Source organism: Eretmochelys imbricata, chromosome 5 (assembly GCF_965152235.1).
Source record: "Eretmochelys imbricata isolate rEreImb1 chromosome 5, rEreImb1.hap1, whole genome shotgun sequence".
NCBI classification, from domain to species: domain Eukaryota; kingdom Metazoa; phylum Chordata; order Testudines; family Cheloniidae; genus Eretmochelys; species Eretmochelys imbricata.
Window position 1 is genome coordinate 81,366,292 of NC_135576.1, and position 12,166 is coordinate 81,378,457.

Consider the following 12,166-nt stretch of genomic DNA (forward strand, 5'->3'; position numbering starts at 1 on the left):
CAATTAGTGCAGGGTGTGACAGCATACCTCCTCTGTTAGTAAAATATTTCTTATTAACCCTCTGAGTCAATAAGACTTTACCAGCACAGCAATGTTCATAAGAAAACCTTCACAATACATGGTGAACTTTTAAAAGGGAAAAATGGACCCATTTTGATCAACGTGTAGTTTTGCACAACAAGAAGCCTCTCTCACTATGTCAAATCTGTAAAACACTGATACTGGCAGCCTCGTGCATCTTGCAGTGAAATAGCGGAGCTGGGACAAAATAACTTTACTGTGTGAATAGTTACCGCCGAATTCTGCCCTGGGGATGTGAACATAGAGTTCCTATTCATTTCCTGATGTATTTAAGGGCAAAATTTGACACTTAATTTTGAAATGTTACTACGCTTTTCTTTCAGTCATTACATCAGCATTAAAATGAAAACTGATTTATAGTTTCTGGTGTTAAGTTTCCATTCTACTAACATTATGGGAAAATAAGGCATAATTTTCAGCAGTTAAGGCTGATTAACCATTAGTACAACCTTCCATGGGATGTGGTGGACTCTCCATCACTTGGGAGTCATTAAATCAAGAAGTAGTATGTTTCTAAAAGACAAAGGGTTAAATTTGCAAAAGCACCTAAGTCATGTACGCTCATTTACGCACTGAGAAGCCTTAGTACTATTGACTCAGTCATGTCAATGCTTTTCAAATTTTTACCATGTTCAAGTTCAATCACAAGTTTTGGGGTTTCATGCAGAAGTCACTGGATGATATTCAACAGCCTGGGCTATACAAGAAGCCTAACAGTGGTCCCCTTGTGGCCTTAAATTTTATTATTTTCACTTTCAGATAATTGATCATCAGCAAAACATTTAGAAAAGCCAATTTCATCTGAAAACTTTGGGACAAATCAAGGCTGCCCCAGGGGCAGCCATGTTAACTCCTTTTGGAATCTTAATTTGGCCCTAAGCTTTCAGTTGAAATTGGCTTTTCTAAATGTTTTGCTGGTGACCAGCTATCTGAAAGTGAAAACAATTAATAGATTGTTAGGGGGCCTCTGGAAGCATTGTGCGTGCACAGGGCAAGAGCAGGCATAATGCAGGAAAAAATAGTATGTGATTGGATAGTTAAAGACTTTCACAATGCATATGCAAAGGCAACCTTAATTTTGGCATTTCCTAACTTTTGATTGCTTGACTTTGCAACCTTAACATTTTTAAATTTAGATTTTTGTATGTAATTTTCAAATACCATATACTAAATTTATTACTACATTACATTTCATAAAGACAGTAAGATCAAGTAAAATTGACAGCAAGAGTTAACAGTAACTAGTCCCTCATGATTTACTTATACCTCAAATGATGAGCCAACTAATCAGATACAATTTGGTCATAAATGAGAAGTGGCGGAGAGGGTAAAAACTTACAAGAGCACTTATTTTTGAAGGTTAGAGGCCTGTCTAATGTTAATGGATGTGATTCACATGCATGTGCAACATTAAACTATATAATCTTTGTTACTTAAATACATGAGAGAGTGAAACTAGCTGTCAAACAAACAAAAAAATAAGAGTTATTCAGAAAGAGAAGATGTAAAGGCTGAGCTCATTGAGAGGAACAATATAGTTCTCATCAAACCATAACAACACTTTTAATGAGTTACTGGGCTGAAGCCAGCAAGCTGGTTACGGTCAATGCACCATAACCTCTGCTTCTGTGATGTGCAGCCTACACCCAAATTTCAGAACATACACATTATCTCAGAATAACTGTAGCTATTCAACCATTTACAACTGGAATTTGTGTTTGATACCCCCACACACAAACCCCTTCCTTAGTGGAATTAGAGGTTCAGAAATGTCTTGAACTGTGGCAAAAACATCTAAAGGAGAAAAGCCAACCAGGCAAAGTCCTGAAACAGAGATATTTTAACTCTGTAACTATTTGCAGAATTGCCCAGGCAGAGAGGTTTTAAAGAGCATTTAAGATCAGCTACAGAGACACTTTCTTGTTCAATGGTGTCCACACAGCCATACATACTCTATGTATGCGATCCTGACACTGTGAAACTATATTTTTATCATGATCTTATTGCAGTTGCTTTCTGCGACTGTAACACAGTATTTCATCTCTCACGCTTGCTTTCATTTCGCACATTTGGTTGCTAGAAGAAGAGTTCTTCTCTTCATTCTTCATACTCCTGCTTACTGAAAGGAAGGAAGGAAGGAAGGAAGGAAAGCGTTTCTCCTTTCGGTCCCCTTTTGCTCCTTCCTGGCTGCTTGTAGGACAGGGTGTCCCAAGCGGTTCTGATCCATTTGGATATCATTCTGTCCTTCGCCATGTGGTAGACAAGGCAAACAAAAAGACCACTTCAGTTATATGGACTCCACTAAAGATGCATGCAGCACTACAACTGCAGATTGAGTATCACTGATTTAGGGGCAAAACCAATGACATAATAAAAGGCGTCTTTTGCTATACAAGTGATTATTTTTATCCCAGTACATTATGAGACCTCTGCTCGATTGTTGAATGTCGGTGTTTGTTTATGCATTCCACGAATTACTATAGGTTTGATGATTTTCCTGCTGGTGTTGTAATCCAGGAAGTCGTTCCTTCCTCATTTTGAGCTTCAGAAAAACATGGGATGCAAAAAACATTCAACTGCACTTTTCCTGAAATCCCATACACTGGGATGAAAAAGGTATTCTGGTGGTAATTTATCATGTTGACAAATGCACTATGGTCTTTCTATTTGATTACTAGTTTTGCAGGGTGCTGAGAAAATAACATCAGATAATACACAAAGCAGACAAATGACCAAGGCCCCTTGTTCATGCACATTAGACATAGGTTATGCAGCTCCCAGAATTACGTGGTAAGGCTCTGCATAGCAGAGAGCCCTCCACCCCACTACCCTCTCCCCCATTCACAGAAGTCTCACTGTTCAGCTTGTGACCACAAGCTGGCTCTGAGCTCCTCTCCTTCCAAGGGGAACATGTAACAGCAGCTGACAGGGAGAGGGAGTTTACAGACTGTCAGGTCTGGGATGGTGGGTGAATGCCTGAGAAGTGGGTTGCACTCAACGAACTGTGAAAGTGAAAACCAAGCAGGTGGAGGAGCTTGCATTATGGAGTTCCTAAACTCTGCCAGAGCTGAGCCTGTGCTCTGGTGGAGAGAGGAATACCATAGGGGTGGCACACTCCCAGCTGCAGAGTCTCTAAGTTAGACAGGAGAGGAGACAGCACGCCCAGCCCCACAGCAAACTTGCCCTGCCACTATTTTAACAGTCTACAAGAGAATGTCCCTCACAGTCTAGCAGTCTATATCTGGACTAGCAGTCTATGATATATATATATCTGGACTAGCAGTCTATAGCAGATCTGTCTAGCAGTTCCACAGCTAGAGGAGGTGCCAGCATTGCTGAGCTCAGCTACTCCACTGGAGTAGGGGCTCTGCTCTTGCAGCACCTCTTCCAGAAATCACTGTATTATCTACATCTTGGGCCACCTCAGTCACTGCATGACCGTATCTCTCTTCCAAGCCTTCTGGGTGGCAATTTAGGCAGCAGCTTTACAAGTGAGAATTCTGCAGCTGTCTACATGGCAGCGTACATGCATGGAAAAAAGGCACTGCTCATGACATTCCTTTTGGCATGTACCTTGTGGCTTTTTATATTACAATTTGTTATAGACACATATTTTAATTTCAATTATAATTAGATTTATGTCCATAAAAGCGCCTACACAAGGCTCTGAGTGCTTTGGCAATTATTAAGAACGCAACTGATCCAAAATTAACAAATTCACAGCAGTGTGCTCCATTCTACCTAAAACAAAAACTTGTGTGGTCCTTGTAGCCCCCAGGCCAGATTCATTCTGCAAATGATGGGGGATGCAATCAACACCTTCCTGCTCCCTTGGGGACAACTCACCCAAGGAAGGTCAGATACTGGTGTTGCTGCCTGCCCTCACTCCCACCTGCAGCCAACAGGAACATCTTTAATTCATGTCATGAGCTCTCTAGGCACCTCCCTGGAAGAGGCTTCAGCCAGGGTGAACGGAGTTGTCATATCACCCAGCTCTCTTGGCCACATCCACCACTGCTCAATATTTGGGCAACACTGACTGTCTTTAGGTCAGAGGGGAGGTTGCAGCTGCTTTGTGCCAACACCATTACTGTACCATGTCAGACTTTCAACCATGGCCACCCTGTTCCTGGGATCATGATGGCAGATGCCTGAACTCAAGTCTAGCCCATGAAGATTAAGTATTGTTGCTGGCAGCTAACATGAATAGCATCACTCTGCATTCCCTTTGGACAATGGCATAATCTTAACTGAAACTCACACTAACTGATACAGAGAGGGAACTAAGATGATGTGGAAGTTAATGTAACAGGATTGTTAGGGGAAGTCTTACCTGTTCCTGGGGTTGGACATGGCTCACAAGGCTTGTTCCAGGCTTTGCCAACATTGTATGTGCAGCAGCACATCCTCTTGGTCACATTGAAGGGCAGTTCATTCTCACAGGAGGTTCCATTGTAGCTTCTATAGCAAAAGCTCTTTCTCATATCTACATGGTAAAACACTCAGAGTTACAAGGTAACTGCAACAGGGTGGTTCTCCCCTTAAGGGCTGGAGGACTGGGGCCAGCCAACCCTGATTACAGAACGAAGTATACTTGGGTTGAATCAGACAATTCCCTATAAAGGGCAGCAGGTGACTGCAATGAATGGAGAAGTTCAGGAATCTGTGGTAGTCCCTCCAGGAGTGAGGAAAGGCTCCTTCAGGGAAGACCCAAGACCAAGGGAGTTGCCCCAGGCATGGAGGCCTGGGAGGAGAAAGAGAAACCTTGTGTTGGGTGGGCTTATGAATTGACTTGATTTGGGATTTTGAGTTTTAGTTTGTTTATATTTATTTGGAATATGCAATCCAGTCAAGCCAAGCCACAGTGTTCTTATCAATGAGGTTCAAAGCATGAAGACCTCCAGGAAGTTGAGTCATTGTGCAGTCCTCAACTATGTGTGTGTCATAGTTTGTGGCTGCCCACATTGACATAGTGGACTGTCTCTAAAATGCCACTGAAATTCTGCTGCAGCACAAATTCCACGTCCGGTACGAAACCGGTTCAGAAGGCTCCGTTGCCTTCATGGTAAATCAAGCCTAGGTTGACGGTGGGGTGGGTCCAAGACAAGATAATTATTTGTCACTTTCTCTGCAGACCATGAAGCTCACCATGCAGCCTCTACAGTAAAATTTTATATTAATAAACCCAGTCCCCAAAGAGGGGCATTTTTGACCAAGAAAAAACCTATGAGAAGTTTTTTTTGAACATTCCAAAAGGGGAAACTAAGGCAGGCTGCCTTAGGGTGACCCTAGGACATGAGGGGGTGCACCAGAAAAAGCTGGCCCATTGCAGTAACCAACAAAGTAGTTCAGCCAAAAGTCAAATCCCTTCAACTATTGACCTAGCCACTGTGACTCATGAATTCTGACTCAGAGTGACCCTGAGAGTGCAAGCAGCATACATTAAAAAAATCTTTTCCTACAGATTAAATCACCTTAATTAAATTATACTTTGTCTCCCTATTACTTTAGATGAGTGTATTTGCTCAAGATGATACAGTTCCATCTCCATTTGGTCACAGATGCCTTAGAAAAGAGAAAAATTGCAAAGAAACTTAAAAAAAAATAGCTGTTCTTAAGACCCATTTCCTAGCAGACTCACCAGCTGGAAGCCAAATATACATACAAAAAATTATGTGTGAAAATGAAAAGCTCTGACTTCTGTTAGAGAACACAACACCACACTCTTTCATGGATATCTGACGTGGCAGTTTTGCAATAAAGGTTAGAAAAGGTGATATCGTCTCAAGAGCTTTTAAGCATTGCAGTTGCAATCATTTAAGTTTAATGTTCTGATAAGGCACTTAAAGGAAGCTATAAACGTCTAAGATTTCAAAGTCAGCCTTCTTGCAGGGAAGATTTTAAGCAGCCAGATGAGGTCTAAAACAGCTCTGATCACTACAGCATGTCAGGTAAACAAGTTTTACATACCCATGCAATTGTGTCCTCGATTCACCTGCATGTATTCTGGAGGACAGATGCAGGTGTAGTTCCCTAGGGTGTTGTAGCAGGTCCCAGGGCCACAGACACCAGGATGTGCAACACACTCATCAATATCTAGAGAGAACAAGTGAAAAAGTACAGTTCACAAAGAGACAAGAGGAACAACCCCAATTAAATAATTATAAGGAATAAGTCCATATTAAACTACTCCAACATAACAAAGAAGCTCAGCAAACTGCTCAGCTTTGATTTAAACAGGCTTTTGTGGCAGCAGCTGAAATGTATTATTGTTCTCCTGTATGTTTGATTTCCTCCAATCCCTGAAGTGGAAGACAGCACTTGTCAAGAATTCAAGATTTGTTGAAGCTGAGTCACTTCCTGTCCCATCTACTCCACTAATGATGTGAGCCTTAGTATTTCATTTGCCTGCCACTTCCAGAGGCATTTCAGTACCATGCTTCCATGCCACCCCTCATGTAAGGAATTAACTCCCTACTGTGGTCCACCAACCCATAACTCTCTCTTCATTCAAATCCCTCCTTCAGATTCACTTCTACTGTGGTGGCTAAAAGGAGAAAGTCAATATCTATTCAAAACACATTTTTAGAAATGCACATGCATATGCTGAATAACTACATAATCTTGTTGCTGTAACCCTTGTCCTTCCTCACCCTATCTTTTTCCCTATTGTGTGTAACCCTCCATTATCACATTACAGCTACATTGATATTGTAACCTCATTAAGATATAGGTCTTATCTTTCTTTGTGGTGTGTAACCAGCGTAGCATACTCCATAGCTACGTCTGAAACAAGAGCTTCCATTACAAACCCAATTTTGCTTTCACTCTTCACCTAAACGCAATGAATAAAGGAATGCTGGCCTCAGAATTGGTAGGCTGGTCAGAAGTTGTAGTAGGATTTTTCCGAACAAATTTGAAATGATTTGAAGAAGCGGTAACTTATTTATGACATCCTAAAACAGAAGTGATCATGACAGTTAAAAATTCTTTTAACATTCTTGAAACTTGGTAGCAAAAAATCTGCCCAAAAAACCAAAGAAGGGGAGAAATAAAACGTAGTTTACTGAATTTACCTAGCTGAGATCTACTACAAAAGAACAAAGTTTAGTTACTTAAACTCTCATTTGCCAACTTATTAACATTTAAATACTAACATCAGAATGGCTCCAATGAGTTTAAAGTATGCCAGCAAATGATTGCGGAGACCTAAGCACTGATTTCAAAACAACAAGTCTCTGTCCCTTTTCCATGCAAAGACAGACCTCAAAATGTAAGCCAATCCTGAGGGAAAATTTGTCTAATACCATTGAAGTTAATCAGACAAATTGTATATAAAATAAGATATATTTTAAAAGGTTGTCACCAGCTAAACTATTCTTCTAAAATGTATTTATTTCCACCACAGCCAGGCTTGAGAATAGAAAGTGGGAGACAATTAAAAGTTTACTGGATTCATATACTCAAGGGAGGAATGTTCCTTGCTATGTTGCCCTCACAAGCCCCTGCTAGACCACTGTTTCCACACCTCACCTCTTCCCATTGTGCACTTTTTAGAAAGTGCTCACTTCCTACAGTCCTTAGGAAGTGCACTGGCGATGCAAGTGTGGGGCTTGGGAGGAGACTGGAGGGACACTGAAGCAGCAGAGCAGAGGGCAATGTAGAAGGGAGACATGAAGGGTGCTGGCAGAGTGGGGAGTAGGGACAGAAAATGAAAGGGAGCATAGGAACAGATGAACACAGGATTATGTGGCAGCGGGTGGGGGGGCAATAAGGCAATAGAACTATTGATATTTCACCCTTCCTATAGACTTAAGAATGTAGTCTGGAGCCCCTTTCTAAGTCTTAATGCCCACCAGCACCCTGAAAACTTTGGGACACATGCTCGAGACATCCCATCCCCTTGCAAGCCTTAGGCATCTTGTTAAGGCCCTAAAAACTCCCTCAACCGCAGGGATCCACCACACTCGATAAGCATAAATAGGCTTTAATAAGCCTTAAAAACCTAAATATCGTAGTTGGGCAAGGAATAACTATCCTGTTTAGACTTGTCAGAATGAATGGGATTCCTAGTATTTGCAGAGGTAGAAGGCGGATTTGGGATCATAGAATATCAGGGTTGGAAGGGACCTCAGGAGGTTATCTAGTCCAACCCCCAAATGAGGGATGAGGGGGGTTACTACAAAAAGTCACCATGGAGGTAGAGGGCCTGAGATAAGCCACATAAGGTTTCTGGAGGGGAGGCAGGCCAAGAGACTCTTAAGGGCTAGAGAGGCTGATGGGGCCTGATAAGCTCCCTACACAGCTTATGGGGATGGGGTTAGGGGAACCTACAATATGCCTCATAAGATTTGTCTAGGTTTGATGCACTTACTCAGAAGGAGTCTTACTCCTGTACACCTCCTACTATCTGCAGGAGAGGGGTAATGGATCTAAGGATGAAGGGGAGCAAGGGAGCATCGCACAGGGTCTAGATGGGATAACAGCAGGCTCTGAGGAGTTTCCAGTTCTTAGATCAACCCTAACATGAATCCCCCCAAACATTCCCACTTGACAGAAATACGAGGAAACATCACAAGGTGAAGCTTGTAAAGTTGCGCACACGTTTTCTTTGTTAGTGTCAGTACCACAAACGTATGTTTGTATTTACAAACGAGAGAGGCAATATATTAGGGAATCATAATAGCTATGAAGATTACCATTACACTCTGTATGGAAAATGAATCTGCAATCAACTACTCTCTATGCATGAAATTTTCTGCATCCGGAGAAAAACTCTGAAAGACCAAAATATTTGCAAACGTGTGTATTGGTGTGGGACAAGATACTGCAGAATTTCACCTTCACAGATCCGTGTTTCTTCACTGAGGTAGTAGCCTTGAGGACATTCACACTGGAAGCTGCCAAAAGTATTGATGCAGTTTCCACCTTGACAGAGACCTGGCAACTCCTGGCATTCATCGATATCTGTAAAGAGAGAAAAGGCCATATTCTTACTCTGAAATGTAAAGGAACAAGAGATCTTAACCATCCCATTGGAATGTTACCAGCTAGTAACTGTTAATCTTCACTGGGGTTTTTTCCTTCTAAATCTGTACTTTATTATCAAAGGGAAGAGGGAATGTGATTATCCCACATATTCTGTAGCAAATTTTCAACATGATGAACATAAGGAGTTCAGCTTCCATGATTGATTATGGGAGTTTGGTATCTAACGCTTCATTTCTGCATGCTGAAAGTGCATGAGAAATTCACTTGGACCAGGCTTTCACTCTATGATAGATGTTTGCAGCAACATTAACCTTCTATTGATTAAACTATATTTTTTGTTAGGTTGTCTTTTGCTTTGGGGGGGCAAATGTTGAAGGCCTGTATAATAAATGAGGTGGACAAAATATATGTAAATCTGTTTCACCTATAAAACACCAAATTTACTTACTCAAATGGGTTTTGAGTATCCTTATTGGGTAACTGCTCACACTAGCACCAGTTTGAATTTGCCACTCTAGTATTATTCATGTTAATAAGTGGTTTTCCGATTCAATGAATGTGAACTCTTCATCAATGATCCTCCTATTGTGAAAACTTTTGAAAACGTCACCTTTTGTCAAGTTGCAACCATAACAGCCATTATTCAGGATGAACTCACCTTCTAAGATAATAGTGATGGGATTTGGTCTGAATCCTTCACCCCCTGGACACAGAGTATTATATTCCGCTAGAGGAAAAAAAAGGTTATTACTTATTTGTAGAATAAAATACTGGTATTAAGGATAATTTATAATTTCAATGGTATTTTAAATGCCATAATTATTTTTTATTTGCATTACAGTAACACCAAGAAGCTCCAGTCAAGGACCTGGACCCCATTGTGCTAGGCACTGTACAAATATAGTGCACAAACACGATCCCTGCCCCTTGTCGTTTAACTTGTTTTAACCTAACAGCACTCTGACCTGCAATGACATACACACTACAAATAGTCCCATTGACTTCACTGGACTAATCATAGTGTATAAAGTCAAGGAAGTGCATAGGCTTCCATCTTGGAAAGTCTAAGATAACACTGGTAACCATGCATACGAGGCCTTAACCTGTAAGCTCCTCTAAGGCAGGAACTGTGTCTTCTTTGCGTAATGCCTAGTAGAAAGTGGCTACCATCTTAACTAGGGCCTAGAAATTATTACTACTGTACAACAGAGATGAGTATTTGTTAAAATTAGACTGTATAGTATTATAACTTAATAAATAATAAAAATAATAATGCTTGGTAGTTACATTGCACTATTCATACCTAAAACCTCGAGTGCTTTCAAAGGTAAGTATCATTGGGCAAAATTACTGAGGCACTTTTGAAAAATTTTATTCAATGATGCTCACTTTTATAAAGCACTTGGAGTTCTCTGGATAAGAAGCATGATGTAAGTACCTGTATTCCTCACCTGCAAAAGTGCAGTTAATGGATAAAATTTTAAGAGCACCTAAGTGTGAAAGTTACTTAGGAACATCTGAAAATTTTATCCATTATTCCCATTTTTGCAAGGGAAAATGAGGCACAGAAAAGTGAAGTGATTTGCCAAAGGTCACCGGTGATGGCTGGATTCTGGTCCCATTGACCTCACTGGTGCAGGAACAGGCACCGAGTCAGTGGCAGAGCTGGGAACAAAACTCAGGTCTCTTGATTCCGAGATCCATGGCCTATGCATCATCTTTGAGAATAAGATGGAGACCTTCTTCAACCATAAGATTGTTAGAGAATAAGCTTATGAAGTAATTTGCCAGATATTTTCATAGTCTGTTTATTGTCATACGCTAAATTATTGTAAGTACTTTTTCATATTAGCACCTTTTGTAAGAAAATTTTTAAAAATGCTTACTGCTGTTTACAGGGGGACAAGTCTCACAGGGGATTCCCCAGGCCTTCCCCAAAGAGCAGCAGCATGAGGAGCGACTGACTCCAACGCCGATTTCAGTGTTGCAGGATAGGCTGCCATCCCCTCGGGGTCCATATTTCAGGTAACAATTGCCAACACGATTATCTACATGTAAAACACATTCAGCTATAGTTGCACTTTCCAGCCTGGATGAAGGAACAATCAAACAATCATATTAAAGCTTGCTACTAGTGGATGGAAGGCCCCGGCTGTTGTATCTTTCTGAGTTACTGGTAAGGTAAAAAAGCTAATGCACATTAATATTCAGGGGTATCAAGAGTAATGAAGGTGATGGTCAATATAGCTGCTGCTTCTTCTTAAAGGTTCTTAAACACCAGTTTGCATGTCTTCAAAATTCACAGCATATACTGGTATAGCACTTTTACTATTCCCAGTATTTTAATATGGGGAATGGAAAATTTCTTACCAGAGTTTTCTTTTTGTTAGTAGCTCCTCCCTTTTATGCTCCATGAATGGCAATGATTCTTCCCTGCAGAATTCAGAGGAGGGCCAGTGTTGCTCTTGAGGGCAGGAATACAGGACACAACCCTACCCTTCACCTCAAGCCACCAGAAGAGTGCTTCAAACTCTTTCAAAACTCTTCAACAATTGGTTATTGGCAGCAAGACAACAATCTGAAACTGCATTAACTAACTTTAAGGGAATTTTGTGTATTAGTAGTGTTCCTTTAGACTTTAAAAAAAAATTGTTACTAACTATAGCTTGGCCATTAAAACAACTAGGGTTGGTAGAATTAGGAAGGAATAGAAAGAAAATTATGGTAAAAAATTTTCCATTCTGCTGCGTAGATTCTCTCCTCATTCTTCACTAAGGGGAAACAGCAAGTAGTGAATCAGAGTAGGGAAGGAAGAAATCAAACAATCATCATCATTACTATTTATTATTTCAGTAGAATAATAGACAAATATAAATTCCCTTCATATAAGTTTTGTAATTTCAAATAATTTTTTGGGCATTGGCCCATGATGCACTTTACCACTAAAGGATTACTCTACGGAGAAATAGAAATCCACTTTATAGAAGTTGGTAATGCGGATCACATTGTATGAGGATCACAATACTGTTCAGCAAATTTTCTCTGATAAGGCCGAGACTATTCCTCTTTGTGTTACCGCTAGAGACCTTGCAGA

At 40.7% G+C, this 12,166-nt stretch overlaps 1 protein-coding gene across 1 annotated transcript in view; it reads right to left on the bottom strand.

Moving 5' to 3' along the window:
* Positions 1–12,166, bottom strand: part of FBN2 (fibrillin 2) — a 251,187-nt gene that overhangs the window by 58,127 nt on the left and 180,894 nt on the right. The window contains exons 37-41 of the mRNA XM_077816364.1: positions 10,959–11,120; positions 9,731–9,799; positions 8,923–9,048; positions 6,052–6,177; positions 4,415–4,567 (exon numbers count right to left, since the gene is read on the bottom strand). Coding sequence (XP_077672490.1) covers positions 4,415–4,567; positions 6,052–6,177; positions 8,923–9,048; positions 9,731–9,799; positions 10,959–11,120 — 636 coding nt within the window. The remainder of the gene's footprint in view (positions 1–4,414; positions 4,568–6,051; positions 6,178–8,922; positions 9,049–9,730; positions 9,800–10,958; positions 11,121–12,166) is intronic.